This window comes from Acomys russatus, chromosome 24 (genome assembly GCF_903995435.1).
Source record: "Acomys russatus chromosome 24, mAcoRus1.1, whole genome shotgun sequence".
Classification (NCBI taxonomy): domain Eukaryota; kingdom Metazoa; phylum Chordata; class Mammalia; order Rodentia; family Muridae; genus Acomys; species Acomys russatus.
In genome coordinates, this window is record NC_067160.1 from 9,850,309 (window position 1) to 9,877,465 (window position 27,157).

Genomic DNA, 27,157 nt, shown 5'->3' on the forward strand with positions numbered 1-27,157 from the left:
TCCTTGGTTCCCTTTTTGCTAACTTGTGTGCTGGCCTCACACTGCATTAAAGTTTGGGGCATCCTGTCAAGTCCGAGGGTGTATGGCGAAGTCTTGCATTTTCCTCACCTGATACAGTCCACACACGTTGTGTTTGTGTGGTGAAGCCCGGCAAGGCATTCTTTCATATTCTTTTGAGATTAATGAATGAATGTTTGATGGTGATTGGCTTTAGGAGACAAACTCTCCCACGGAACATGAACAGGAATCTCATGGAACAAATTATATCCTTGTGCCCTATAGCAACATTTCTCATCTAAAAAAAAAAAAAAAAAAAAAAAAAGGATATTGAATTTTGAGATGATGCAAGTTTAATAACAAATACTGATGGTTTCACAGTTTTGTGAATATATTTAATGATACTTAAGTTTAAACAAGATACTTACTACTGATATTTGAACTCCTTAGTAGGTTGTCATTCAAGTGATCATTTAAAACCAAAACTAACTGGATGTGGTTACATCCAAAATGGCCTCTGACAAGTTGCTAAGTCACTTTAAATTTTTTTATTGATTTTTTTGTTTAAGTAATTTAAATTTTTATTTTAAATTACCCACAATTACTTGGACTTTGACTGCATTTAGTGATTGGAAATAAATATATAATATTTTAAAAATATACTTTAATTACTAATATTTATGCTATATTTAATCACCAGTATCTATGATTTGATCATTGTTCAGAAAAAGGTAATGACTCTCATTGGGCTAATTCCCTTAGTGTTCTCTGGATTTATTAATCTACTCAATTTCTATACTAAAAAAAAAAAATGAAAGGGGCTTTTGGTAATTTCAATTTCTTTGGTTCATATAATTAATATATAAACTATCATGTAAAAACCTTTTCCATAATAAGCAAGGGCAAAAACCTTTCTCACAGATCAATATTGAGCCTTCCAGATATAGAAAGAGAATAATGACACTTATCAAAAGTTTTATTTGTATTAATTAATTATAATAATTGGGCTCAAGGTATTGTACGTGCTAGCAGATCCTTGACCAATGATCTTATCCTTAGACTCTAAAAGAATTTTTTAATCCTAATTTGTTGGCAATTTAGCCTGGTCACATTAATTTCACAATATGCCTTCTTGGAAATGCTGATGTGTTCTCCATAGAAGCCACATAAATGGAGCTATTTTGCTTTATATGTTAGTATTTATAACAAAGAACATGACTCATCCAAGACGGTTTACTGATAAGAATTAAAATTGCACAAATGCCAATCTTTTTAATTTCAGAAGCCAAACCTAAAGACGAAGCAGCCAAGCCAAAAGGTCCCATCAAAGGTGAGTTTCACATCTCTCAGACCTGTGGTAACATCTTGCCTTGGAAATTCCGGGATGTTATACTCAAGGGGAAACGTTTTCAACTTTTATTATAATCTTTATTTCTGATATTGCTACTAGTGTTATTCAAGTAGATATAAAAAAAAGAAAAACAAACTTTACCATGATGAATTTGTATCTTGATTTTTCATCCATGTATATATATTCATAACAAGTAAAATAATTGGGGCTGGAGAGATGGCTCAGAGATTCAGAGCACTGTCGGCTCTTCTAGATGTCTTGAGTTCAATTCCCAGCAACCACATGATGGCTCACAACCATCTTTAATGAAATCTAGTGCTCTCTTCTGGTAGGCAGGTATACATACAGGCAGAATGTTGTATACATAATAAATAAATCTTTTTTTTAAATTGTACATTAATGTGGATATTTTACACACAAGACTTAAACTTGAGAAAATACAGTGTGCCTATTATTTCTTGGGCTTTTTTATCTTCATTCTGACTTTCCAGTTGTCATATCTTTCTCTCTTTCTGTATCCTCATCACTTTACATATACTTTGTGACGCACATGGAGATGCCCAATTAACTTTCCACTTTGCTTTGAATTAGGTGTAGCCAAAAAGACTCCTTCACCAATAGAAGCTGAAAGGAAAAAGCTCAGACCAGGAAGCGGCGGGGAGAAACCTCCCGATGAAGCTCCATTCACCTACCAACTGAAGGCCGTGCCCCTGAAATTCGTCAAAGAAATCAAAGACATCGTCTTGACAGAGGCAGAGTCTGTGGGCTCTTCTGCCATCTTTGAGTGTTTGGTCTCCCCATCCACTGCCATTACAACCTGGATGAAGGACGGTAGCAACATCCGTGAGAGCCCAAAGCACAGGTTCATCGCAGACGGTAAAGACAGAAAGCTGCATATCATCGACGTGCAGCTGTCCGATGCTGGGGAATACACCTGTGTGCTACGTTTGGGCAACAAGGAGAAGACATCCACTGCTAAGCTCATCGTAGAAGGTAACGCTCAGCTCCACTCATGGTCTAAATGAAGCCTTACAAAAGAGACCTCAGCAGCAGCACTCATTGTAGTTTCAGGCAAACCCTCTACGAGTTTTGCTTTGTCAGAAACTTTACATCTGATCGAATCTCTCCACAGAACTTCCTGTGCGGTTTGTGAAAACACTGGAGGAGGAAGTCACGGTGGTCAAGGGGCAGCCATTGTACTTGAGCTGTGAGCTGAACAAAGAGCGTGACGTGGTCTGGAGGAAGGACGGTAAGATCGTGGTGGAGAAACCCGGCAGGATTGTGCCGGGCGTCATCGGCTTGATGCGGGCCCTGACCATCAACGACGCAGATGACACTGATGCTGGAACATACACAGTAACTGTGGAAAATGCCAACAACCTGGAGTGCTCTTCCTGTGTGAAAGTAGTAGGTGAGGACACGGGAGGCGGAGGTGAGAGGGCTGCTCGGGCACATGAATTTGAAAGCAGCATAGGCAGCAAAATGAGGCTTATTTCTAACGTATACACTACAGTATACATGTATACATAGTTAGCTCCTTGCTAAGGAATTGTTCTTTCTATACTAAGCAAACGGAATAACTGTTTCCCAATATCTGAATACCAAAAGTCTCATTGATACCTTCCTAAAAAGGAGGAATGTCAGCATGTCATAGGCAAATTACATCCGGTCTCATTAATTTTCCAGGTGTCTGACAGTGCCTAAAGCGCTCATTTTATCCTCCCTCGCTCTGTTCCCAACAGAAATCATTAGGGAATGGCTGGTGAAGCCTATCCGAGACCAGCATGTGAAGCCCAAGGGGACAGCTGTGTTCACCTGCGACATAGCCAAGGACACGCCGAACATCAAGTGGTTCAAAGGCTACGACGAGCTCCCCATGGAGCCAAATGACAAGACCGAGATACTGAAGGAAGGAAAACCACCTCATCCTTAAAGTCAAGAACGCCATGCCCGAAGATATCGACGAGTACGCAGTGGAGATCGAAGGGAAAAGATACCCGGCAAAGCTGACCCTCGGAGGTACAAGCCTCTCACCTGACACTCACCGACATACATCTCATGCGTGTGTAAAGCAACAAAGCACACCAAAAAAATACAGAAATTAACCCTACACCCAAGCTCACAGAGGGAGCACTAGGTAGACTCGGTAGTGTGTTCGTCTTTTAAAAGAGTGATCATAGGATGTTAGGACGGAAAAAGAGTGGGTAAGAGAAGAGTTAAAGAGGAGGGAGTCCGGATAGATTTGGTCAAAACATATGCATGTACGAATTTCTTAATTTGAAATAGGTGGCATATGGGTAGGTTATCTGAAACATTGTTACTTCATCTGCCTGATACAGAGCGTGACGTTGAGCTGCTTAAGCCGATAGAAGATGTCACCGTCTATGAGAAGGAAAGTGCCAGCTTTGATGCAGAAATCTCAGAGGAGGACATTCCTGGGGAGTGGAAGCTGAAGGGAGAACTTCTGCGGCCCTCGCCTGTGAGTTCCTCCCACTGGAAGTCGCCAGTCCTGTAAAATCGCTATGGTCTCACTTAAGTTCGATACGCAGGCTTCATGTAATAACAGTGCGCGTGCGTTTCTAAACCCTCGAAGGAGGGAAGTGATTTCACGCATTCTTTGTGGACAACTTGGATCAAATTTCGCAAACTTTTCTGATGCCCCTGCTTTGCTTATATGTTCATTAGTGCACTGTTTGACACTTGGTAGAAATCTGTGTCAGAAGTATTCTCTAGGGAATTGGTCTTGTGCAAACGCTAATGAAAGCTGCCCCTTCGTTTCTTTCAGACTTGTGAAATCAAAGCCGAAGGTGGGAAACGCTTCTTAACTTTGCACAAAGTGAAGCTGGACCAAGCTGGTGAAGTCCTCTACCAGGCTTGCAACGCGGTCACAACTGCCATCCTGACAGTCAAAGGTACAGGGCTTCAGAGCCCGAGGGGTGGGCTCAGCTCCATCTCCCCTCCCTCTGCAGCTGAAACGCCACATCGTTTTTCTTGCTGTTTGTTTTCAGAAATCGAGCTTGACTTTGCCGTGCCCCTGAAGGATGTGACTGTCCCAGAGAAGCGGCAGGCTCGGTTTGAATGTGTCCTCACCAGAGAGGCGAACGTCATATGGTCTAAAGGGCCTGATATAATCAAGGCATCAGACAAATTTGATATCATTGCTGATGGAAAAAAACACATGCTCGTCATCAACGATTCCCAGTTTGATGACGAAGGGGTCTATACTGCAGAGGTGGAGGGCAAGAAGACGTCAGCACAGTTATTTGTGACAGGTAACAGCCTATTAATGAGCTGTGTATAGGTGTCCTAGATTGATTCTCCAATTAATTTAAAGACAGGACACCGAGTTCTAAGAGCTAGCAATTAGTGGCAAGTGTCAATACTACTTTACTTTCATAGTGTCATAGAGCATACACACACACACACACACACACACACACACACACACACATACACACAAAACTACCCCTCACAAAAATAAAAACCCACAACTTTTAAAATAAAGAATAACCTCATCTAAAAGGAACAAATAAATGCCCCCATGAGATAGCTGCATTTTAACCCACACACAGTAGAGCAGAATCTTTCTGGAAGTGGCCGGTGTTCCTCAATGTGTTGCCTTCTTGCCCTGTAGGCATAAGACTGAAGTTCATATCACCTCTGGAAGATCAAACAGTAAAAGAAGGCGAAACGGCAACCTTCACCTGTGAGCTCTCTCATGAAAAAATGCACGTAGTCTGGTTCAAAAACGACGTCAAGCTGCACACAACCAGGACGGTGCTCATGTCCTCTGAAGGAAAGACGTATAAACTGGAAATGAGAGAGGTGACACTGGATGACATCTCACAGATCAAAGCTCAAGTAAAGAACCTTAGCTCCACAGCCAACCTGAAGGTCTTGGGTAAGTGGGGCCAGGTTCTGAATGGGCAGCCACTCTGCATTTCCACCCCCAGGGTGTTTGACAGGCTTGCGTCCCCACATGTGCCTCATGATATGCTTGCTGGGTGTCTTGGCAGAAGCCGACCCCTACTTCACTGTGAAATTACACGACAAGACCGGCGTTGAGAAGGATGAGATCATCCTCAAGTGTGAATTGAGTAAAGACGTGCCGGTGAAATGGTTCAAAGATGGGGAAGAGATTGTGCCTTCGCCCAAACACTCTGTCAAGACAGACGGCCTGCGTCGCATCTTAAAGATCAAGAAGGCAGAGCTTAAAGACAAGGGCGAATACGTGTGTGACTGTGGCACGGACACCACCAAGGCCAACGTCACCGTTGAGGGTGAGTTACCCCCAAACGTAAGCTTCCCCATCTCAGAGATGGCAATGTGTTTTGGCTCCGTCTCACTCACAGAACTTTGATGCTTTCAGCTCGACTCATAAAGGTGGAAAAACCTCTGTACGGCGTGGAAGTGTTTGTGGGTGAAACAGCCCGCTTTGAAATCGAACTGTCGGAGCCTGATGTGCACGGCCAGTGGAAGTTAAAGGGAGAGCCCTTGACCGCTTCTCCTGTAAGTGACTGCAGGAGAGCTGACCAGATAGGAGGGGCTTGCTTGTTTCTTCAGGCCCTCCCCGTCCCCTTAAAAGCACAATTCCTTGGTGGTGTGCGGCAAGTCCCACATGTGTAAATACTGTCTCTGCTCACTCTTCACAGGACTGTGAGATCATCGAGGATGGGAAGAAACACGTCTTGGTTCTTTATAACTGTCAGCTGGATATGACTGGGGAGATTTCCTTCCAGGCCGCCAACGCCAAGTCAGCAGCCAATCTGAAAGTGAAAGGTACGCTGCATACAAAGGCCTCCTTTTAGCGCTTGTTGTACAAAGGTCCTTGTTAACACCCAGAGTTGACGGGGCTGAAGGTAAGCATGCTCTGACGTGGTCGGCTTGGGCCTTTCTTTCAGAATTGCCGCTCATCTTCATCACGCCTCTCAGCGACGTCAAAGTTTTTGAGAAAGACGAGGCTAAATTTGAGTGCGAAGTGTCCAGAGAGCCTAAAACCTTCCGCTGGCTGAAAGGAACCCAGGAACTCACAGGGGACGACCGATTTGAACTCATCAAGGATGGTACCAGGCACTCGCTGGTCATCAAGTCGGCTGCTTTTGAAGATGAAGCCAAGTACATGTTTGAAGCTGAAGATAAACGCACCAGCGGCAAACTGATCATTGAAGGTAACGTTTTTTGTTGTTCTATAGGCTGTCTATAGAATTATATGGTTTCTTTTTTGCATTTAATTTTCCATTTTCCTGTCAAAGTGACGGAAATGATGAGTTTGAGTTTTCTTTGACAGGTATCCGACTCAAATTCCTAACCCCGCTCAAGGATGTGACCGCCAAGGAGAGGGAAGACGCGGTGTTTACCGTAGAGTTGTCCCATGACAACATCCCCGTGAGCTGGTTCAAGAACGACCAGCGCCTGCACACCAGCAAGCGGGTCTCCATGCATGATGAAGGGAAAACGCACTCGATCACATTCAAAGACCTGTCTATTGACGACACCTCCCAGATTAAAGTGGAGGCGATGGGAATAAGTTCAGAAGCGAAGCTCACCGTGCTGGGTAGGTGTTCCCTAAAGCCTAATTCCATTCAGGGTTCAACAGCAAAATGTAAAGTGCATGTGATATGAAACAGTCCTCTGAGTGTAATTCTACATGAAAAAAAAAAAATGCCTGAGGAACCATCACACGCATTGCCAAGTGTGTATCTGAAATACATTTACCCAAAACTACAGAGGAGTAAGGTCATCATCATTATCCTAGGCCCGCAAAATAGCCAAAATCAGGTTAAAACGGGCTTATCTGGAAAAATAAAAATGCATACTTTCTCCTTTATCAAAATTATTTGAGAGGAGTAGGCTTTCAAATTTCAACAGAGAGAGGCTACAGGGATTTAGTAAGTCTCATAGTCTCCTTGGTCTTTCCTATAAGAAAATCTGTTTATGAAGTCTCACATACATAGACACTCTCATGGCAAACTATTGATAGAGGAAAATGATGCAACTCTAAAGCTTAATAAGAGTGCATAAGAAACTTGGGAAACTGGACAAATGGCAAAGGGACCTGCACAGGGGCTCAACTGCACAGTGTCCTTTAACTTATTGGTAATTTTTTGAAAGTCCAAACATACTGCAGATGAGTTTGAATCATTAAATCCTGTGTCCTGATTCGCTTTCCAACATTTAGAAACTAAAGATGCTAAGTGATGAACCACTTGGTGTCATTTTAAAGCGTATTTGAAACTCTCTGAGATACCATTAAACCCCTCGGGGGTCCCCAGCTCTCAGGTGGATGACGGTTCTCCACTTATTTTCTCCTGCAGAGGGAGACCCATATTTCACAGGGAAACTTCAAGATTACACAGGCGTGGAGAAGGACGAAGTGATTCTCCAGTGCGAAATCAGCAAAGCGGACGCACCCGTGAAATGGTTTAAGGACGGGAAGGAAATAAAGCCGTCCAAAAATGTTGTTATTAAGGCTGATGGCAAGAAGCGTATGCTGATCCTCAAGAAAGCCTTGAAATCCGATATTGGCCAATATACCTGTGACTGTGGGACAGACCAGACCTCCGGAAAGCTTGATATTGAAGGTGAGGAAATTTCCATGAGTCTCCCTTCAGATGCCACAGGAGTCGCTTCTGCCAGCGACTAATGGCACATGCTGACCCTTCATTTTTCCAGATCGGGAAATTAAGCTGGTGCGACCCCTATACAGTGTCGAGGTGATGGAGACTGAGTCGGCACGCTTTGAAACCGAAATCTCCGAGGATGATATCCACGCCAACTGGAAACTCAAGGGGGAGGCGCTGCTCCAAACACCTGTACGGCTATTTCTGAACCTGTCAGCACTTAAGAGGGATAGTGTGAAATGGAAAAGGACAGGCGAAAAGTCAGAGTGCATGCGGGGCATTTAAAGCATGGTGTCCGGTTCTATATGGGACCAACAGCAAAAGAGAGATGCTGGGATCTATGCAGGGGCTCGGAAGGTCACCTTTACATTGATTCGTGTCCAGCACAGTATATGCATTCTATACTGCCTCTCGTTCAGATTTACGTAGCTAAAAAAAATAGTTTTTCTGGGCTGGAGAAATGGCTTAGAGGTGAAGAGCACTGGCTGCTCTTCCAAAGGTCCTGGGTTCAATTCCCAGCAACCACATGGTGGCTCACAACCATCTGTAATAAGATCTGGTGCCCTCTGTACATGCAGAAAGAACACTGTATACATAGTAAATAAATAAACCTTTAAAAAAAAAAAGAATAGTTTTTCTAATAGTACCCAGGAGCTGTGTTTCATATATAAAATGTGCGTGTGTGTCACCATTCACTTGTAGCATTCTCTTATAAATTATATACTATACCTATGGGAAAAGGTCTCAACATTACTAAGCATGAAAAATTGTCTCTCTTCTTTGTCACAGGAATGTGAGATTAAAGAAGAAGGCAAGATACATGTTCTTATTTTACACAACTGCCGCCTGGACCAGACTGGGGGCGTAGATTTCCAAGCTGCCAATGTCAAAACTAGTGCCCACCTCCGAGTTAAGCGTAAGTGTTATGCATTTTTGGTAAAACACGTGAAGTTAATTGGTAATGTAAGGTACTATTCTTGTATAAAATCCGGCTTTCTTGTATTTACTTCTTGACCTCCGGATATAAAAGTCTTTCGGATTCTAAAGTCTTGACATTCTCGCTGACTTTTCCATTTGAATAACAATAACAAATTAAGCAAGTCAGATTTTTTCAGCTTTAGCAATCCTTTTATTCAGAGTAGGTAAGCATACACTAAGAACTGAGAAATTCTCAGTAGCTCAAGTGACGGTCCAGCTGTAGGCCCATGGAGGCGGCCTATGCTGTGTGGGCATTTTCAACTCAAGAAGGGAGGCAGAAAAATTAGGTTCCCATTTTTGGAAGGTGCAAAGTGGTTGATGGACACGAACAGGCTGTGGGGCCAAGGACCCCTTGTCTCTCCCAATCAGAGCCTTAGTTATTTTGGAGGTCACATACCTTATGTAGCAAGAGGAACTTGACGCCTGGCAGAGAGACAGATGCAGCCCAGATTTCTTGCTGACCTTGTGTATCCTGAAGAAGGGGCTCCTACAAATACCGGCTCTTTGGCCGTCAGCTCTCCCCTTCTCAGCACCTCGGGGCCACGTACACATGGGAGTTAAAGCAGCAGCCAGTCCTGTGGCTCTTTCCTCCTTGAAGAAAACAACCATGGAAGTGAAGAACTAAACCGGTTTATTCCTGGGGAATTACAGAATGAATAATACAAGGCGCTTTGTTTCCTCTCGCAAAGCACGGGTAATTGGTCTTCTGAGACCCCTCAAGGATGTCACAGTGACTGCAGGGGAGACGGCCACCTTTGACTGCGAGCTCTCTTATGAGGATATCCCAGTGGAGTGGTACCTCAAAGGGAAGAAACTGGAGCCTAACGACAAGGTGAGGAGCAGGCACCCAGGTTGTGGCTTTGCCTTTCCCTTGGGGCCACTTACATTGATTGCCCTTTGCTTTGTGCTTGCTAACGTGCTCCCTCCGCAGCCTCTGGCTTGATTTCTGCCAAAAGTATTAGGTGTGGTTTTCAAATTTACCTTAGGTTTTACCTGTTGGTAGTTTTTTTTTTTTTTTTTAACTTAAATAGAAATAATATTTTAAAAATATGATCAAATTATAGTTTTTCTAGGAAAGGGGAAAACAGGCAGATGTTAATTGGCCATCGAGGCTAGCTTGTACGAGTGGTGAAAAGCAGTAGTGCAAAGGGGCTTTCTAAGGGGTTCATGGCAGCAGCCCTGTGCCTAAAGCTTTCTGACTCCTCCTTCCCTGAGCTATCTAGCGGTCTACATATAAGCGGACTAAGAGGAGCCTGGGACTCCATTTTGGGCAGTTGATAGAGTCAAAGAGATAACTTCTAGCATTTCTCCAAGACTATTTTTAACACTCAAGTGCTTTGGGCTGTGCAAATTCTGGAATGCAAGAGGACTATTTAAAGTGCAGCTGGTGGAGCAGGGGAGAAAGAAGGCTGCTGCGATCCCTATGTGTGAATGAATAAACTCTTGAGAAGTTTGGGTAAATTACCTTAGCTTTTCCTAACATTCCTGGGGCTCAATATTCAACCCAAAAGTGATAGACCCAAAATTCAATTTACCTAAATTGACCTTTATATTCTGTACCCCTGGGGTCCTGTCTGGGTCAGGAAATTAAACTTATGCAATTCAAATTAGCTTGCTAAATCACCATGCGTTTTGAATTCTTAAAACAGAAAAATACGGGCATTTCATTGTTCTATGGTTTTTGCATTGCCCAATATTTCAGAAAATAATACTGACCATATGTAAAACTTCTATACAAATCAAAGTTTGAACGCTAAAAAAAAAATTCATTGGAAGGGGATTTAGTTTCACAAAGAGGCTGAAGTATTAGAGGGCATTGCCTTCATGCAGATGTTTGAAAACAGATTTTTTAAAAATAGCATTCTAAGCCAGTCCTGGTGGCACACACCTTCAGTCCCCAGTACTCACTCACAGAGATACAGGCAGGGGGATCTCTGTGGAAACAAACTTGGTCTACAATGTGAGTCCAGGGCAGCCAAGGCTATGCAGAGAAACCCAGTCTTAAACAACAACAACAAATTAGCATTCTGCTAAAAGACTGAGCCATAGCTCAGTAACAGTCAGGTGGCAGGTGAGGACCATGACCTTTGGTCTCCACAGTTACCATGTTAAAAAGGCAGCAGAACATTCCAGCTGTAGCATGAGAATTCATTTGCACATCAGAAATCTTCCCTCACAACAAAGTCTTCTAAATACTGAACTGTGCACGAGGCTCACCTCATGGTTTTTGTTGTAATACATACATCTATCTGTTTTCCTATTCAATGGTCTAGGTACTTTATTTGGGGTCAACTAGGAGTAGTTATTTTTGTTGTTGTTTTGTTATTTTGTTTTTAACTAGAAAATAAAGATGACTCTCTATGCTGATGCAAAACCTATTTTGACTTAACATGTAGATTCCTAAAACTCTTGCTTTTTTTTTTTTTTTTTTTTTTGCTAGGTTAGGAAGGGTGGAGCCCCTGGAGCCAGAGGGTGGCTCAGCGAGTCCCGGTGCATAGGAATGTTAATCCGACCCTGTAGCCTCCCAAAATAGTAATCCTTTTTATGAACTTGATCTTGCATCTCTTAAATGTCTCTTTTCATAAGGAATTTGAGTGTGAACCAACCACAGAGTGGCATGTTCATTTCTTACATTTTGTAGGTTTTTTCTTTTTTTCAGTTAAGTCAATTAGCACAAACTTGTTCCTGTCAGTTTAACTCAGGCCTTTTATCTACGCTTCTTGTAAAATCTTTAACTTCTACACCAACAGTCAAACAGACAAAACAGCATACCATGGGAACTGGGAGGCAGCATTTTAGAAATAAACTATAATTTTCTTTCATTTTTGGTTTTTAATCTCAGTGGCTTTTGATAATTTTGTATTTAAATTTTAACAGCTTAGTAATGCTTTCTGTGTTCCACCAGTAAGCCTCATTATAAATTAATATTTTAAAGGATAACTATTAGTAATATCATTACATATTCTACCAAAAATATTTGGCATTCCTTTTGATTTGTTTTATCTATTATATTTTTATAATAAATATTATATATTTATTATATTTTGGTTGCTTTTTACTTGACTACATTAACTATTTTCTACTTAAGCCATTTATTGAAAATCCACTATATTCTGGGCAACACACTTAAGTGACAGAGAATATATTCTATAGATGTCCTAGAATCGTTCAGATGACAAATCAACACCTTAATAGATATTATATATTTATGCATGCGTTAGAAACAGAAGTTCCCTTTAAACAGTCCTAAGTCAAAATTCAAAGTCAGACACTTTTTAAAAGTCTCGTTCAGACCCTACATCCTCAGATAAGCAGCATCTGTGTTCCTAGCATAACTCTCAACCACTGTCTCCTGTCTGTGCATTGTTCTTTGCCGTTCTTTTAGCTGTTCTCAGTATTAAGGGAAGTATGAATAACTAGGCCATGTTCTTGTTTGAGGGAAAAGTGCTTTTCAGTGAAACTGTATTCCTGATTCTTTTTCTTCTACTACTAGCAAAATAAATACAAATAGTTCCACCAGAAAACAGATGACATGATTATAAAGTGTCTAAAGAAGTATAAAACCAAGCTCAATGACAGAGCAGGGCTTTTGAGAACTCTTAGATTCTAGAGTCTTCTCCTTACATCTAGAAAGAGTCTACCTATAACAGGACCAATGGCGTCTGACTTTCCCATGACTGATGCTCAAACTCAGGAAAAGGGAAGAATCAACATCAAAGAAATTTGAGAACAAAATTGTATAAATTACTTTAATCATGGCTCACATTTTTTGCAATGTAAATTGCTAAAATAAATGGAAGTGTTCTAGCTTCTATTTACATGAGAATTACTTTCCCATTAGAACTTACAATTTACTTTAAAAAAAAATACTTTCAGCTTACAGTAGACAATCATTTCTTCCCTTTCCCTTTTAGCTTTTCTAAATTCTTTCTGCATACAAACCCTGAAGCAAAACAGAAATGCATACGTATTTATAATTTCATGTATTTTTCACAAGATCAGAAATATAAATACGAATTGGTCTGTGCAAGTTCAATGTGAAAGATCACCTCATACTTATATAATGGTAACTGAGACAGCCCAAAATGTTCCTGAAAATTATGATGCTATTGGCTGAAGTCACTCAAACATTGACACGTGTGTGTGTGTGTGTGTGCGCCCGCGCATGCTACATATGTGATTATAAAGCAATGTGGTTAGCACTCTCACATAGTTTTACCTACATAGACTAAGGAACCTGCATTCTGGGGAGTGCTTTCATTTATTTTCTACTTGCTCTTTTTTAAAAATGCAACTAGGTGGTGACGCGTTCAGAAGGAAGAGTTCACACACTCACCCTGAGGGACGTGAAGCTAGAAGATGCTGGCGAAGTCCAGCTAACAGCAAAGGATTTCAAAACTCAGGCCAATCTCTTTGTGAAAGGTAATTAGAGAGTTCATTCCTAAACACGCACATAAGGAAGATGATCATAGATAATGCAACCTCTTCATTGTTTTTGTGCAAGAGTGCCACAGATCAGTAGAGTATCCAAAAGCCTAGTTTTCATTTTGGCATAACAAATTACAGGTTGGTTTTTTTGTTTTGGGGGGGGGTTTTTGATGGTGGGGTGGTGGTGGGGCACACCTTTAATCCCAGCCATCAAGAGGCAGGGGCAGGCAAATTGCTGTGAGTTCAAGGCCAGCCTGGTCTACAGAATGAGTTCCAGGACAGCCAGAGCCACCCAGAGAAAACCTGTCTCAGGAAAAAAAAAAAAAAAAAAAAAAAATATATATATATATATATATATATATATATATATATATACATACTATAGGTATATAATATATGTATGTAATATATTTTATATATATATTTTATATATATATATGTATACTAATGTGGTTTTTATATATTTCTTCTGTCCCTATCTTTGTGTGTGTGTGTGTGTGTGTGTGTGTGTGTGTGTGTGTGTGTGTGTGTGTGTGTTTTACTAGTTCCAGAAACGACTGGTGAAATTATTAACTCATTTTATCAATCACTGTTGGTCATTATTTCCTTTATGTTTCATAATTATTTTAGAATTATTTTTCTTGTAAGCCTAACACTTAAGAGGCAGAGGATTGTCACAAGTTTGAAACCAGCCTGGTCTGCACAGTGAGTTTTCAGGATAGCCAAGGAGAGAGAGAAAAACATAGAAAGTTCTTTCCCCCTCTGTATGTACAAACAATGATAAAGCATCCTTATCAAAGGAAACCATCTAAGTGAAGAATAGCTTTTCAAACAAGAAAACATAGAACAGATGCAGCCTTGGTGATGTCAGAGGGAATTAGAGAACGTTCTGGAACTCTTGGAGAAAGGAAGCAGCTAACAAGTATGATTCTTTCAGAACCCCCAGTTGAGTTCACTAAGCCTCTTGAGGACCAGACGGTCGAAGAGGAGGCCACTGCAGTACTGGAGTGTGAAGTATCCCGAGAAAACGCTAAGGTGAAATGGTTCAAAAATGGAACAGAAATCCTCAAAAGCAAGAAGTACGAGATCGTCGCTGATGGCAGAGTCAGAAAACTCATTATTCATGGTTGTACCCCAGAGGATATCAAAACGTACACTTGCGATGCTAAGGACTTTAAGACCTCCTGTAACCTGAACGTTGTTCGTAAGTATTCCGCCACAGGACTTAGCACTTGCAACTCTTTGTAGCCCAAAACCAACACACTTTATGCATGCCCTTCTTGGCTTAGTCAGAATTCTTGGCAACTCGTGGTACGGATGCTGACCTAACCTGACACTTTACGTGTTTCCTTACAAACATACTGGTGCTCTGTCTGGCCTTGGAAAAGACATCAACCGCTTTTCACTGCACTGCTGTGCTCTTTGTCCGTGTGTGGTTACGCCCACTGTATAAAAATCCTGCTAGAGATGAAAACAAACTGAGTCACAGAGAGAAGTACAGAACCCTGATCACTTGGAAGGAAGATAAGTTTCAGGCCTGGAAGATATATAAAAAATAATAATAATAATAATAAGGATGAAAATTGTTTGAACAGGAATATTACTTGAGAACAACTGTAATCTAATAACACCCAGTCACATGATTCAGTCCGAGACTCAGGATGGATGAGAAGCTGAGGCAGGCCCAGGTTCTTTGAATCCTGGATTCTTTGAATGAAGAACTCTTATCGGTTTTACTATCGCTTCTTCCCCTGGTGGGGAGATAACCCCTTCTCTCAGTATGCCCACTGCTAGCTTGCCCATTTGCTTTGTCTACTCATTTGGCCAGCCAACCATTTTTCACAGTACATTTCCGCATAGTGTTTGTTTGGTATGTTGCTTCTCATGTGTCAACAACTAAAACCCAGTGGCTGTGTGCTTCCAGCATCCTGAACTGTGCTGCTCTTCCCATGCGTTGGTTCCTCTACTTAGCCTACCTCAGCGTAGCCCCCTGGGGTTTCTTCCCCCTTTGTCACCTACTTGTTCCTAGAGAAGGGCTCAGCCATGGTGGCTTATCTTCCAATCTACCAGCTAGCATTGGTCTGGGGATGGATGGCCCTGATCATGAAGGGTGGACTCGGAAGGCCTCTTAAGGAGAACAGGAAGATGGAAGGGCGAGGAGGCAGTTTCTCTCCTTCCTGCAACAGCTGTAGACACATTTCTGGAGATGCGTGAACCAACAGATGTAAAAGCCAAGTCAGCGCCCCACGCAGAACAGTGTTTGTCACACTAATACGCGTCTGACTTGTGTGGGAAATCTTTAAAGCTGGGCTAAAAATGAAAAGCCGGAGATATGGGGTTCCAACTAGACTCGTACCACGTAGCCATACACAAAGCTGATCGCGGGACTTCAAACTATTCTTTGAATTCTACTGGGTTCACAGTGATGTTTCTTGCCTTACTAATGCTTCCTTTGACAAGTGAAATCCTGCAACTCTGGCACAGTAGAAAAAGAACGAAGGCCTTTCCTTCAGTGTCATTCAAAAGCACTGAGATGGGTCTCAGTGCGAGAGAACTAAGTGGGCAGAACAGTGGGACAGAACTTATTTAAACTAGAGGAAGTTCAAGAGCAAAGCACTATTCCCAGTGCAATCTGCAAGTGGCTTCAAAGTTGGTCACAGCCTATTAAGATGGGCAGGGGTGGTGCACGTCTTTGATCCCTGCACTGGGGGGGGGGGGGGGGAGGCAGGCAGAGCTCTGAGTTTGAGGCCAGCCTGGTCTACAGAGTGCGTTCTAGGCCAGCCAGGGCTACACAGAGAAGCCCTGTCTCAGGAGGAAAAACAGAAGTCTTTTTCTTAATGAATCCCAGAGAAATATCAGGATAATCTGCAGAAGCCTTGGTTGAATTTCAATGCGATTCATTCTCTTGCAGCTCCTCATGTGGAATTCTTAAGACCACTGACGGACCTTCAAGTTAAAGAAAAAGAAACGGCTCGGTTTGAGTGTGAAATTTCCAAGGAAAATGCCAAGGTCTGTGACCCAATAAGTGTTATCTTTGATTACCAAGTCGCTTTGTTTACGTTTGGCCCCCTAAAACTCAAACCTTGCATAATCCCATTTTTTTTTTTCATAATTGGTTATAGTATCACATCAGGTCAAGAGTACTTGGTAACTTTGTTTTTGTTTTCTTATTTTTATTTATGTTTTTCACTGTCTTCCTTTATACATACAATGTTTATATACATGCAATATTTGTGGACCTCTTTTATATATACTATAATGTCTTATGATTGATTTTTTAAAAACCTCAGGATCCTAGTTTATGTTAGGGATACCATGTGAAGGAACAATGAAAACATTTTTTAGAAGTCTATTTGTCTTAAAATTCAGGTTCAGTGGTTTAAAGATGGTGCTGAAATTAAAAAGGGCAAAAAGTACGACATCATTTCTAAGGGAGCAGTACGGATTCTTGTCATCAACAAATGTCTACTGAATGATGAAGCAGAATATTCCTGTGAAGTGAGGACAGCGAGAACTTCCGGCATGCTGACAGTCCTAGGCAAGCTTGAAGTCTTTCTTTGCCTAAGCGTACCATACTAGTCAGGAAAGCCAACCTCCAGTTTTCCTCACTGAGTCTGGGTTCTTTTCTGCAGAGGAAGAAGCTGTCTTCACAAAGAACCTCGCCAACCTTGAAGTCAGTGAAGGGGACACCATCAAACTGGTGTGCGAAGTCTCCAAGCCTGGGGCAGAGGTGATTTGGTACAAAGGGGATGAGGAGATCATAGAAACAGGAAGATTTGAAATCCTTACTGATGGAAGGAAGAGGATCCTGGTCATTCAGAATGCACAGCTTGAAGACGCAGGCAGCTACAACTGTCGGCTTCCAAGTTCTCGGACAGACAGCAAAGTCAAAGTTCACGGTACGAAAATCTCAGTGAAGGGCTTTTTTCCTTGTCATTTGTTCTTGCCACATTTAAGGCACAGATGCCTATGTTTTCGGTGTCTTCCAACTTTTTCTTTCCAGAACTTGCTGCTGAATTCATCTCAAAGCCCCAAAACCTTGAAATTCTCGAAGGAGAAAAGGCTGAGTTTGTCTGCACGATCTCAAAGGAGAGCTTCGAAGTTCAGTGGAAGAGGGACGATCAGACACTGGAATCTGGAGATAAATATGACATCATTGCTGATGGCAAAAAGAGAGTCCTGGTTGTGAAGGATGCCACATTACAAGACATGGGCACTTATGTAGTCATGGTTGGGGCTGCCAGAGCCGCCGCTCACCTCACAGTCATTGGTAAGTGTGTCCTTGCTTCATCAGATTATTCTAGTTGTAGTTTTTGGTCCTTTATCATCCTACAATGTCTTATTGGTTGTCTACAGAAAAACTCAAGATCATAGTTCCTCTTAAGGACACCAAGGTGAAGGAACAACAGGAGGTTGTTTTCAACTGTGAAGTCAATACTGAAGGCGCCAAAGCCAAGTGGTTCCGAAATGAAGAAGCCATATTTGATAGTTCAAAATACATCATTCTCCAAAAAGACCTGGTCTACACCCTCAGAATCAGAGACGCACGGCTGGATGACCAAGCCAACTACAACGTGTCTTTGACCAATCACAGAGGTGAAAATGTTAAAAGCGCAGCCAACCTAATAGTTGAAGGTATGTGACTTAGATGGTACTAGGTAGTTTTTCCCAGCAATTCATATTATGCAAACAACTAAATCCAACACCGTTGTTTTGTGTCACCACAGAGGAAGATCTTAGGATTGTCGAACCTCTGAAAGATATTGAGACAATGGAGAAGAAATCAGTCACGTTCTGGTGTAAAGTGAACCGTCTCAATGTCACACTGAAGTGGACCAAAAATGGAGAAGAAGTGGCTTTTGACAACCGCATATCATACCGAATTGATAAGTACAAGCACTCTCTAATCATCAAGGACTGTGGCTTTCCAGATGAAGGCGAATACATTGTTACTGCGGGACAAGACCAGTCTGTCGCAGAGCTGCTTATCATAGAAGCCCCGACAGAATTCGTGGAGCACCTGGAAGACCAGACGGTCACAGAGTTTGATGACGCTGTCTTCTCCTGCCAGCTCTCCAGAGAGAAAGCAAATGTAAAATGGTACCGAAATGGAAGAGAAATCAAGGAAGGCAAAAAGTATGCAAAAACGTGTCTGCCCTCGCGCTGTTGTCTCGCGTGCACTTTGACAGGATGATGTTCATGCTGCGAGCTAATTAAACATTCACTCTCTCCTTTAGATACAAATTTGAAAAGGACGGGAGCATACACAGGCTCATCATAAAAGACTGCAGGCTGGAGGATGAGTGTGAATACGCTTGTGGCGTGGAGGACAGGAAGTCCCGAGCCAGACTCTTTGTAGAAGGTGTGTATCGGTTTCAGGCACACACCTAGCTGAAGTGACAATATTTGTTTTTTACATTGTTGATAAAAATACAAACCTACCTGCTTTTACTTTTACATTTTCTTTCCAGAAATCCCTGTTGAGATTATCAGGCCTCCTCAAGACATTCTTGAAGCCCCCGGTGCAGATGTTATCTTTTTGGCTGAGCTCAACAAAGATAAAGTAGAGGTCCAATGGCTTAGAAATAACATGATTGTTGTCCAGGGTGACAAGCACCAGATGATGAGTGAAGGAAAGATTCACAGGCTACAGATTTGTGATATTAAGCCACGTGACCAGGGTGAATACAGATTTATTGCCAAGGATAAAGAAGCCAGGGCTAAACTTGAATTGGCAGGTAAGTCATTTTCTTTTGCTTTGAAGTATCCTTCATGGTATCACAGACTTTACATAGATTTCAGTCTTAACAATTATAGCAAAAAACACTTCCTGTGAGAGCCTTTGGTTTGAGTTCCTTTCCATGTGTTTACTATTCTACTTCCTCTTACAAAGAGGACGGAAGCCACATTCATCTTTACATGTCAAACCATCAGAGTGTTCCTGGAACATGGCAGCTGCTCCTGAACTCACAGAGTTTACAGGAGTCTCTCACTCTCCTGCCGTACAACTCCTGTGGGTCTTTTAGATATGCTTTCATCCTGATCCACAATACCTATGTAGGTTGCTCTAAAAACCCCACTGGTGTTTCTTGTACATAAGAAAAAGTTGCCGGATTTATCCTGAACTAAGTATACAGTACTTTATCAAAAAAATATTTTATCAAATAACTTCAACAACAAAAGCAAAACCCATATCACTGTATTCTAGGTCCTCTGTTATTATTTATATAACTATAAATTACACAACAAAGATTGGATGTTATTGGTTGTATGCCATCTTCAGTCCTCTGTTTCCAAAGTCTGATAGTTTAGAGTAAGGTAAATTTATTATAATACCCCAACAATATTCACTGCTATAAAATTACCATGGCATACTTCCAAGATTATGATGATGTTTGTTAGCAAATGTATAAACAAACAAACAAACTATGCCACAGTGTGACTCCAGTATATAATTCAAATGTGTTTGTGTGTTCTCTTTTTCACTAGCTGCACCTAAGATCAAGACAGCGGATCAGGATCTTGTGGTTGATGCTGGCCAGCCTCTGACAATGGTGGTGCCCTATGATGCCTACCCCAAAGCAGAAGCTGAGTGGTTTAAAGAAAATGAACCTCTGTCTACAAAAACGGTTGATACTACAGCTGAACAGACTTCTTTCCGAATCCTAGAAGCCAAGAAAGACGACAAGGGGAGGTATAAAATCGTGCTTCAGAACAAGCACGGAAAAGCAGAGGGCTTCATCAATTTACAAGTTATTGGTAAGCCACCTAATCACTCAATGATTGGCCCAGCACAGCTTAAAGGCATCGCACCACTAAATACTCTGTGATATGTAAATTGCAGATGTTCCTGGGCCAGTTCGTAACCTAGAAGTGACAGAAACATTTGATGGTGAAGTAAGCCTCGCTTGGGAAGAACCATTAACCGATGGTGGAAGCAAAATCATAGGTTACGTTGTTGAAAGGCGTGATATCAAGAGAAAGACCTGGGTTCTGGTCACTGACCGAGCAGACAGCTGTGAGTTCACTGTCACCGGTCTGCAGAAAGGGGGCGTGGAGTACCTGTTCCGTGTGAGTGCAAGGAACAGAGTTGGCACTGGAGAACCAGTAGAAACCGACAGTCCTGTAGAAGCGAGGAGTAAATACGGTAAGAAGTATTTAAGTAAGCTGCCACCTAGCTTAGCTTTGTGATATTCCCCAGCACAACAGAAGCTCATATGTGCTTCTTCTGTGGTGACATGCAGATGTTCCAGGCCCTCCTTTGAATGTCACCATCACTGATGTGAATAGATTTGGTGTCTCACTGACGTGGGAGCCACCAGAGTATGATGGAGGTGCTGAAATCACAAACTATGTGATTGAACTGAGAGACAAGACTTCTATCAGGTGGGACACTGCCATGACCGTACGGGCTGAAGACCTGTCAGCAACTGTCACTGATGTGGTGGAAGGGCAGGAGTATAGTTTCCGTGTCAGAGCCCAGAACCGAATCGGAGTTGGGAAACCAAGCACAGCCACACCCTTTGTCAAAGTTGCCGATCCAATAGGTAAGATCCCTTAACAACAGCAACAACAAGGAAACAAACATTGCATGCAAAAAAGAACTGAGTTTATGAATCCAAGTAATTCTAATCTAATGAAACATAGAGCATCAAAAAAAAAAACTTAGAGCAAGATTGTAAAAGCCAAGACTCTGTTCATAAACTTGTTTTGATGAGGTTGTTACTGTCACTCCATGTCTCTATTGTCACTCAATAAAGTTGTACAGCCCACATCTTTCTGCCATTCTAGAGAGACCAAGTCCTCCAGAGAACCTAAGTGCCTCAGATCAGACACAATCATCAGTTCAGCTCACATGGGAGCCCCCTCTGAAAGATGGAGGTAGCCCCATACTGGGCTATATAATTGAAAGATGTGAGGAAGGAAAAGATCATTGGATTCGCTGCAATATGAAACCTGTCCCTGAACTGACTTACAAGGTAAGAAGTTCGCATCCAAAGAATATGTGATATATACATATATATATATATATATATATATATACACACACACACACACACACACACACACACACACACACACACAGAGTTTGTGGGTTTAAATGGATATGCCGTTAATACTAACTTGTAATTTTAGGTCACCGGGTTGCAGAAAGGAAATAAATATTTATATAGAGTATCTGCAGAAAACGCAGCTGGTGTTTCAGATCCATCTGAGCTCCTTGGTCCTCTCACTGCTGATGACGCCTTTGGTAACTAGATATTCTACTTTTTAGATTAGGGAATAGCACATGACCTTCTCTGGTATACTAGGGACAAAAACATAGTCCTAGAAACTCATTTATTTTTCTTTCTTGGTAGTTGAACCAACAATGGATTTAAGTGCATTTAAAGATGGTCTGGAAGTCATTGTCCCCAATCCCATCAAGATCCTGGTTCCCAGCACAGGCTATCCAAGGCCAAAAGCAACCTGGACTTTTGGAGACCAAACACTTGAAGAGGGGGATCGTGTGAAAATAAAGACCATATCAGCCTATGCCGAACTTGTCATTTCTCCAAGTGAGCGGACAGATAAGGGCATTTACACACTCACATTAGAGAATCCCGTGAAGTCCATTTCTGGAGAAATTGATGTCAATGTAATCGGTAAGGAATGCAATTATTGCTATGCAATGTGATTAGGCTGTAGTAACACTTATTGGCCTAAGTCATACTGACTTTCATCACCCCCCCGCTTTTTTTTTAATTAGCTCCCCCAAGTGCACCCAAGGAGCTGAAATTTAGTGATGTAACAAAGGATTCTGTCCATTTGACTTGGGAACCACCAGACGATGATGGAGGAAGTCCTCTGACTGGATATGTTGTTGAAAAGAGAGACATGAGCCGGAAGACATGGACTAAAGTGAGTGTTGCACAGCGAGTTTAGAAAGGAGAATGGAGGTCCCAGGAGGAGGTCGGGAGGCCACACAGGTGGCCTTTCTGATCCTTTGTCTCATGAAAAAGTAGCAAAACCTTTTTAGTGAGTTGATTCTAATGCTTCATTCTCCATTTCGTTTTCAGTTAGGCTTATTTAACACATAAAAGCAAGCTTACCTACATACTTGGTATCTAATGCATACACAAACAAGCTATAAGCCATTTCAGAGGAAGTATTTATTGCCCTGGTGGTCATGGTTTTTTTCTCACTGCACCGGATTCACCTTAGTTGACTTGATCTGCCATTCTTGCCTCCATTTATGCTGGTTATAAACTATAGGTACACACACACACACACACACACACACACACACAAGCACATATGCATAACAAACTATTTGTTTTTTAAGATGGGGAATATATTTAATATATATTAATATATTGTATATACTGACATATAATACATAAAGATATGTATTCCCCATCTTCAAAAAACAAATAGCTTAAGCCGGGCGTGGTGGCGCACGCCTTTAATCCCAGCACTCGGGAGGCAGAGGCAGGCGGATCGCTGTGAGTTCGAGGCCAGCCTGGTCTACAAAGCGAGTCCATGATGGCCAAGGCTACACAGAGAAACCCTGTCTCGAAAAACCAAAAAAAAAAAAAAAAAAAGAAAAGAAAAAGAAAAAACAAAAAACAAACAGCTTGTATTTGTAGTCATGTTATAAAGCTATTTTCACTTGAGGAAATAAGTGGGAGAGACAATCAATGAACTGTTTCTTTGTCACAGGTTATGGACTTTGTGACTGATCTAGAATTCACAGTGCCTGATCTTGTTCAAGGAAAGGAATATCTATTCAAAGTCTGTGCTCGAAACAAGTGTGGCCCTGGAGAACCTGCATATATTGACGAACCTGTAAATATGTCTGCTCCTGCAAGTACGTGCAAGCACTGTAGGCTTATGCCCACTCTGTGTTATATGCTTTTGACTTCAGACCCAGAGTTGAAGTCTGGGGAAAGGCACTGGTCGGTAGCATGGAGGTAGCTGGAGAGCGGTCTTTTAGGAGAGCCCCACGCAGCGGAGATTCCCTTTTGGTCTAGGCACAAACACACCCAAACACCTGTTTTCACAGATCGAACCTTTATTAAGCAGGGAAGAAAAGTTAAAGTGGCTGCTTTCTGACTCAGGCGGAAAAACAGCAGCAAATGACCTTGCAGCGAGGGCGGGGTCTGTGTTAGAATGGGCTAGGATATGGTGGTATGTTTTGATTGGGCATGTTAATTAGGTGAACCAAAGGGGGCTTCTCATTGGTGGACCTCAGCACTCTGTTAGCTGGACCTTGGTAGTCAGCCTCAGGAGAAGGAAGTGGCCAGATAAGGAAAAGGACCTTGAGGGGCTAGCTTTAGGAATGTAACCTAATGGTTTTTAGCAAGGCGGAGGAAATGGGGGGCAGGGGCCTGGGGGGAGGGGGGCTGGGGGGCAGGGGCCTGGGGGGAGGGGGGCTGGGGGGCAGGGGCCTGGGGGACGGGGCCTGGGGGGCGGGGCGGAGAAGGGCCAGGCCTGCCAGAGACGTGAGTGCCACATTCAAGCTGGCCAGATCCCCTTCACAGCCTGTCTGAAATTAACTCTCTCTTTGAATTTTTTTAGCGGTACCTGACCCACCAGAGAACGTTAAATGGAGAGACAGGAGTGCAAAGAGCATCTTCCTAACATGGGATCCCCCTAAAAACGATGGTGGCTCACGCATCAAGGGGTATATAGTTGAAAAATGCCCACGTGGTTCTGACAAATGGGTTGCCTGCGGAGAGCCTGTTGCAGATACAAAGTAAGTGTCTCGTCTCTTTAAAAAACTGAACTCATGAATCGTTCTGATTCCTGCCCACTAGCATGGGTCTCACCTGGGCAGTGTGAAACGTTCATTTTCCTCACCACGAATCCCCCTGGTAGCCCTGTGTGGGTTTACAAAGTCCCGCTGAGCACAGCTCTGTTGATGGTGTTCATCAGCTGTGACAATAAGAGTCCAGTAAGGAGCCAAGCACACCTCAGGCCTGGGACCCTGACCTGGGAAACGCTCCAGATATGCACAGAAAAGCTGTGATCCTGTGAGGTGTGCTCTCTGCCATGGAAGGCACCTACTATGCTACCAGCAAACTCAGCAGGCTTATGGAATACAGCAAAAAGAGGAGGGGTTAGATGTCTCAGTGGGAGGTCTCTGTAGGGGAGCTGTGAGCCTCCAGGAGGAAGCAGCTGTGGCTAACAGAGTGTATATACTACTAGTCTTACCTAAAGGTCAGTTGTTTGTCAACACTGGCACTTAGAGCAGAGGAAGGCTGGCTTGGCCATTTCCAGGGGTCTGAGGACGACATGGCTGTGCTCATGTCAACAACACAATTCATCAGGACTCCATCCATCACTGACACATTCGGTGCTGCCGCCACTCCCTATAGTCCAGATATTTAATTTAAAAGTCAGTGCTATGTTAGTGGCATGAATTTTAGAAAATTAGCTATCCTATATATTCACATATATACTTACACATATTACACACACACACACACACACACACACATACGTGTAATAGATTATCTATGTGACAATAAAACTCCTATGTTTTTTCTGACAGGATGGAAGTGACAGGTCTTGAGGAAGGCAAGTGGTATGCCTATCGCGTGAAGGCCTTGAACAGACAAGGTGCTAGCAAGCCCAGCAAGCCCACCGAAGAAATCCAGGCGGTGGACACACAGGGTATTTATCCATTCCTTCTTGTCTTGTCTGTTAGGCCTCTGACCTTGTCTGCTTGCACTTGCTAACAGCATAAATCATCTTTTCCAATTCAGAGGCTCCTGAGATCTTCCTTGATGTGAAGCTTCTTGCTGGTCTCACTGTAAAAGCTGGAACGAAGATTGAACTTCCTGCCACCGTGACTGGAAAACCTGAACCTAAAATAACTTGGACCAAGGCTGATACCCTTCTGAGGCCAGACCAAAGAATCACCATTGAAAATGTCCCTAAGAAATCCACAGTGACAATCACAGACAGTAAGAGAAGTGACACCGGCACATACATCATAGAAGCTGTGAACGTCTGCGGCCGAGCTACAGCGGTGGTGGAAGTGAACGTCTTGGGTAAGGGAGGCTCTTGTTTTCAAAAGGATCCAATTCACTGTGGCTACTATCTTGAATAAAACACGGGTTAAAACGTTTTTTTTTTCCATGTAATACCACCCACAGATAAACCCGGACCACCAGCTGCTTTTGACATCACAGATGTAACCAACGAGTCGTGTCTTCTGACATGGAACCCACCAAGAGATGATGGTGGATCTAAGATCACAAACTATGTCGTGGAGAGAAAAGCAACCGACAGTGACGTGTGGCACAAGCTCTCCTCAACTGTTAAGGACACAAACTTCAAGGCAACCAAATTAACGCCCAACAAAGAGTACATCTTCAGAGTCGCTGCAGAAAATATGTATGGTGTTGGTGAACCAGTTCAAGCTGCTCCGATAATAGCCAAATATCAGTTTGGTAAGATTCTCATTCTGCTAATTAAAAAAACAAAAAAAAAAAAAAAAAACAAGAAGGATGCATGTGTCAACCTTGCATTTAGGGGTTAGGTACAGCACACGTGACTTTTTATATCATTACCCTGCCTGTAGATCCACCTGGACCTCCAACTCGCCTCGAACCTTCTGACATCACTAAAGATGCAGTGACCCTCACATGGTGTGAGCCAGATGATGATGGTGGCAGCCCCATCACAGGGTACTGGGTTGAAAGATTAGATCCTGACACTGACAAATGGGTTCGATGCAATAAGATGCCAGTGAAGGACACAACATACAGGTAAGCTCCCCCACATCTCCATCATGGTTTAAAATGGCAAGACACTCAGTTGTTTGCACTCTAGTATTTATTTTGATAATGTGTGATTACACATTAAAATTTTTTAACCACTTCTATTGCCTGCTGTCGCACGATCTTTAAATGACACGAATCCCATCCAATGGCACATATCTGTTATCTATAAACTATTAGCTTTCCAGGAGCTTCAAAGTGCTCAGTCTTCCATTGGATTATAGTAACTGACAATTATAGATGTAAATAGAGTGATAATTTGGTCTAATATAAAGAATGTGACAATTAGAAGACAATTTAAAATTTATGTTGAAGTATCCTCAGTTAAATTTACAAGTTGGTTCTCACTGTTTGAATACATTCACCTCTTCTACATATGTAGAGCACATAGGTTACTGATTCTTACCATGACGGTGCCTTCTCCCTGTTCCAGGGTGAAAGGTCTCACCAATAAGAAGAAGTACAGGTTCCGTGTGCTGGCTGAAAACTTGGCAGGACCAGGAAAACCAAGTAGATCAACTGAACCAATCTTAATAAAGGACCCCATAGGTATTGTTCATATGCTTCTCTGTGGTTATGTTGAGGAATATTATTAACTTCCTTTGGACAAAACAAATAATGATGTCCTTGGCTTGCAGATCCTCCATGGCCCCCTGGAAAACCAACTGTAAAGGATATAGGGAAAACATCATTAGTACTGAACTGGACCAAGCCAGAACATGATGGAGGGGCAAAGATTGAGTCTTACGTCATTGAGATGCTAAAGACTGGAACAGATGACTGGGTCAGAGTGGCTGAGGGGGTTCCGAGCACAGAGCATTTGCTCACAGGGCTGATGGAAGGCCAGGAGTACTCATTCCGAGTGAGAGCTGTGAATAAGGCTGGAGAGAGCGAGCCCAGTGAACCTAGTGACCCTGTGCTTTGCCGAGAGAAACTATGTAAGTCACTCTTATATTCTAGCTGGAAAACGGCCATCAAAGGGAAAACTTAAGCTTCGTTGTAACTCTGAGGAC

General features: G+C 42.5%; 1 protein-coding gene across 1 annotated transcript in view; it reads left to right on the forward strand.

Moving 5' to 3' along the window:
* Ttn (titin) overlaps positions 1–27,157 on the forward strand; it is a 275,595-nt gene that overhangs the window by 160,947 nt on the left and 87,491 nt on the right. The window contains 43 exon segments of the mRNA XM_051166126.1: positions 1,280–1,327; positions 1,940–2,341; positions 2,481–2,759; positions 3,091–3,263; positions 3,265–3,367; positions 3,688–3,827; positions 4,134–4,260; positions 4,357–4,620; positions 4,983–5,249; positions 5,365–5,628; positions 5,718–5,857; positions 6,001–6,127; positions 6,250–6,516; positions 6,636–6,902; positions 7,663–7,929; positions 8,021–8,160; positions 8,758–8,884; positions 9,636–9,778; positions 13,245–13,368; positions 14,312–14,578; positions 16,286–16,383; positions 16,744–16,912; positions 17,007–17,273; positions 17,378–17,644; positions 17,731–18,009; positions 18,102–18,510; positions 18,612–18,736; positions 18,846–19,112; positions 19,864–20,133; positions 20,219–20,521; positions 20,619–20,921; positions 21,166–21,353; positions 21,511–21,625; positions 21,735–22,019; positions 22,124–22,275; positions 23,077–23,224; positions 23,935–24,112; positions 24,911–25,032; positions 25,125–25,412; positions 25,518–25,814; positions 25,946–26,132; positions 26,578–26,693; positions 26,783–27,082. Coding sequence (XP_051022083.1) covers positions 1,280–1,327; positions 1,940–2,341; positions 2,481–2,759; positions 3,091–3,263; positions 3,265–3,367; positions 3,688–3,827; positions 4,134–4,260; positions 4,357–4,620; positions 4,983–5,249; positions 5,365–5,628; positions 5,718–5,857; positions 6,001–6,127; positions 6,250–6,516; positions 6,636–6,902; positions 7,663–7,929; positions 8,021–8,160; positions 8,758–8,884; positions 9,636–9,778; positions 13,245–13,368; positions 14,312–14,578; positions 16,286–16,383; positions 16,744–16,912; positions 17,007–17,273; positions 17,378–17,644; positions 17,731–18,009; positions 18,102–18,510; positions 18,612–18,736; positions 18,846–19,112; positions 19,864–20,133; positions 20,219–20,521; positions 20,619–20,921; positions 21,166–21,353; positions 21,511–21,625; positions 21,735–22,019; positions 22,124–22,275; positions 23,077–23,224; positions 23,935–24,112; positions 24,911–25,032; positions 25,125–25,412; positions 25,518–25,814; positions 25,946–26,132; positions 26,578–26,693; positions 26,783–27,082 — 9,069 coding nt within the window.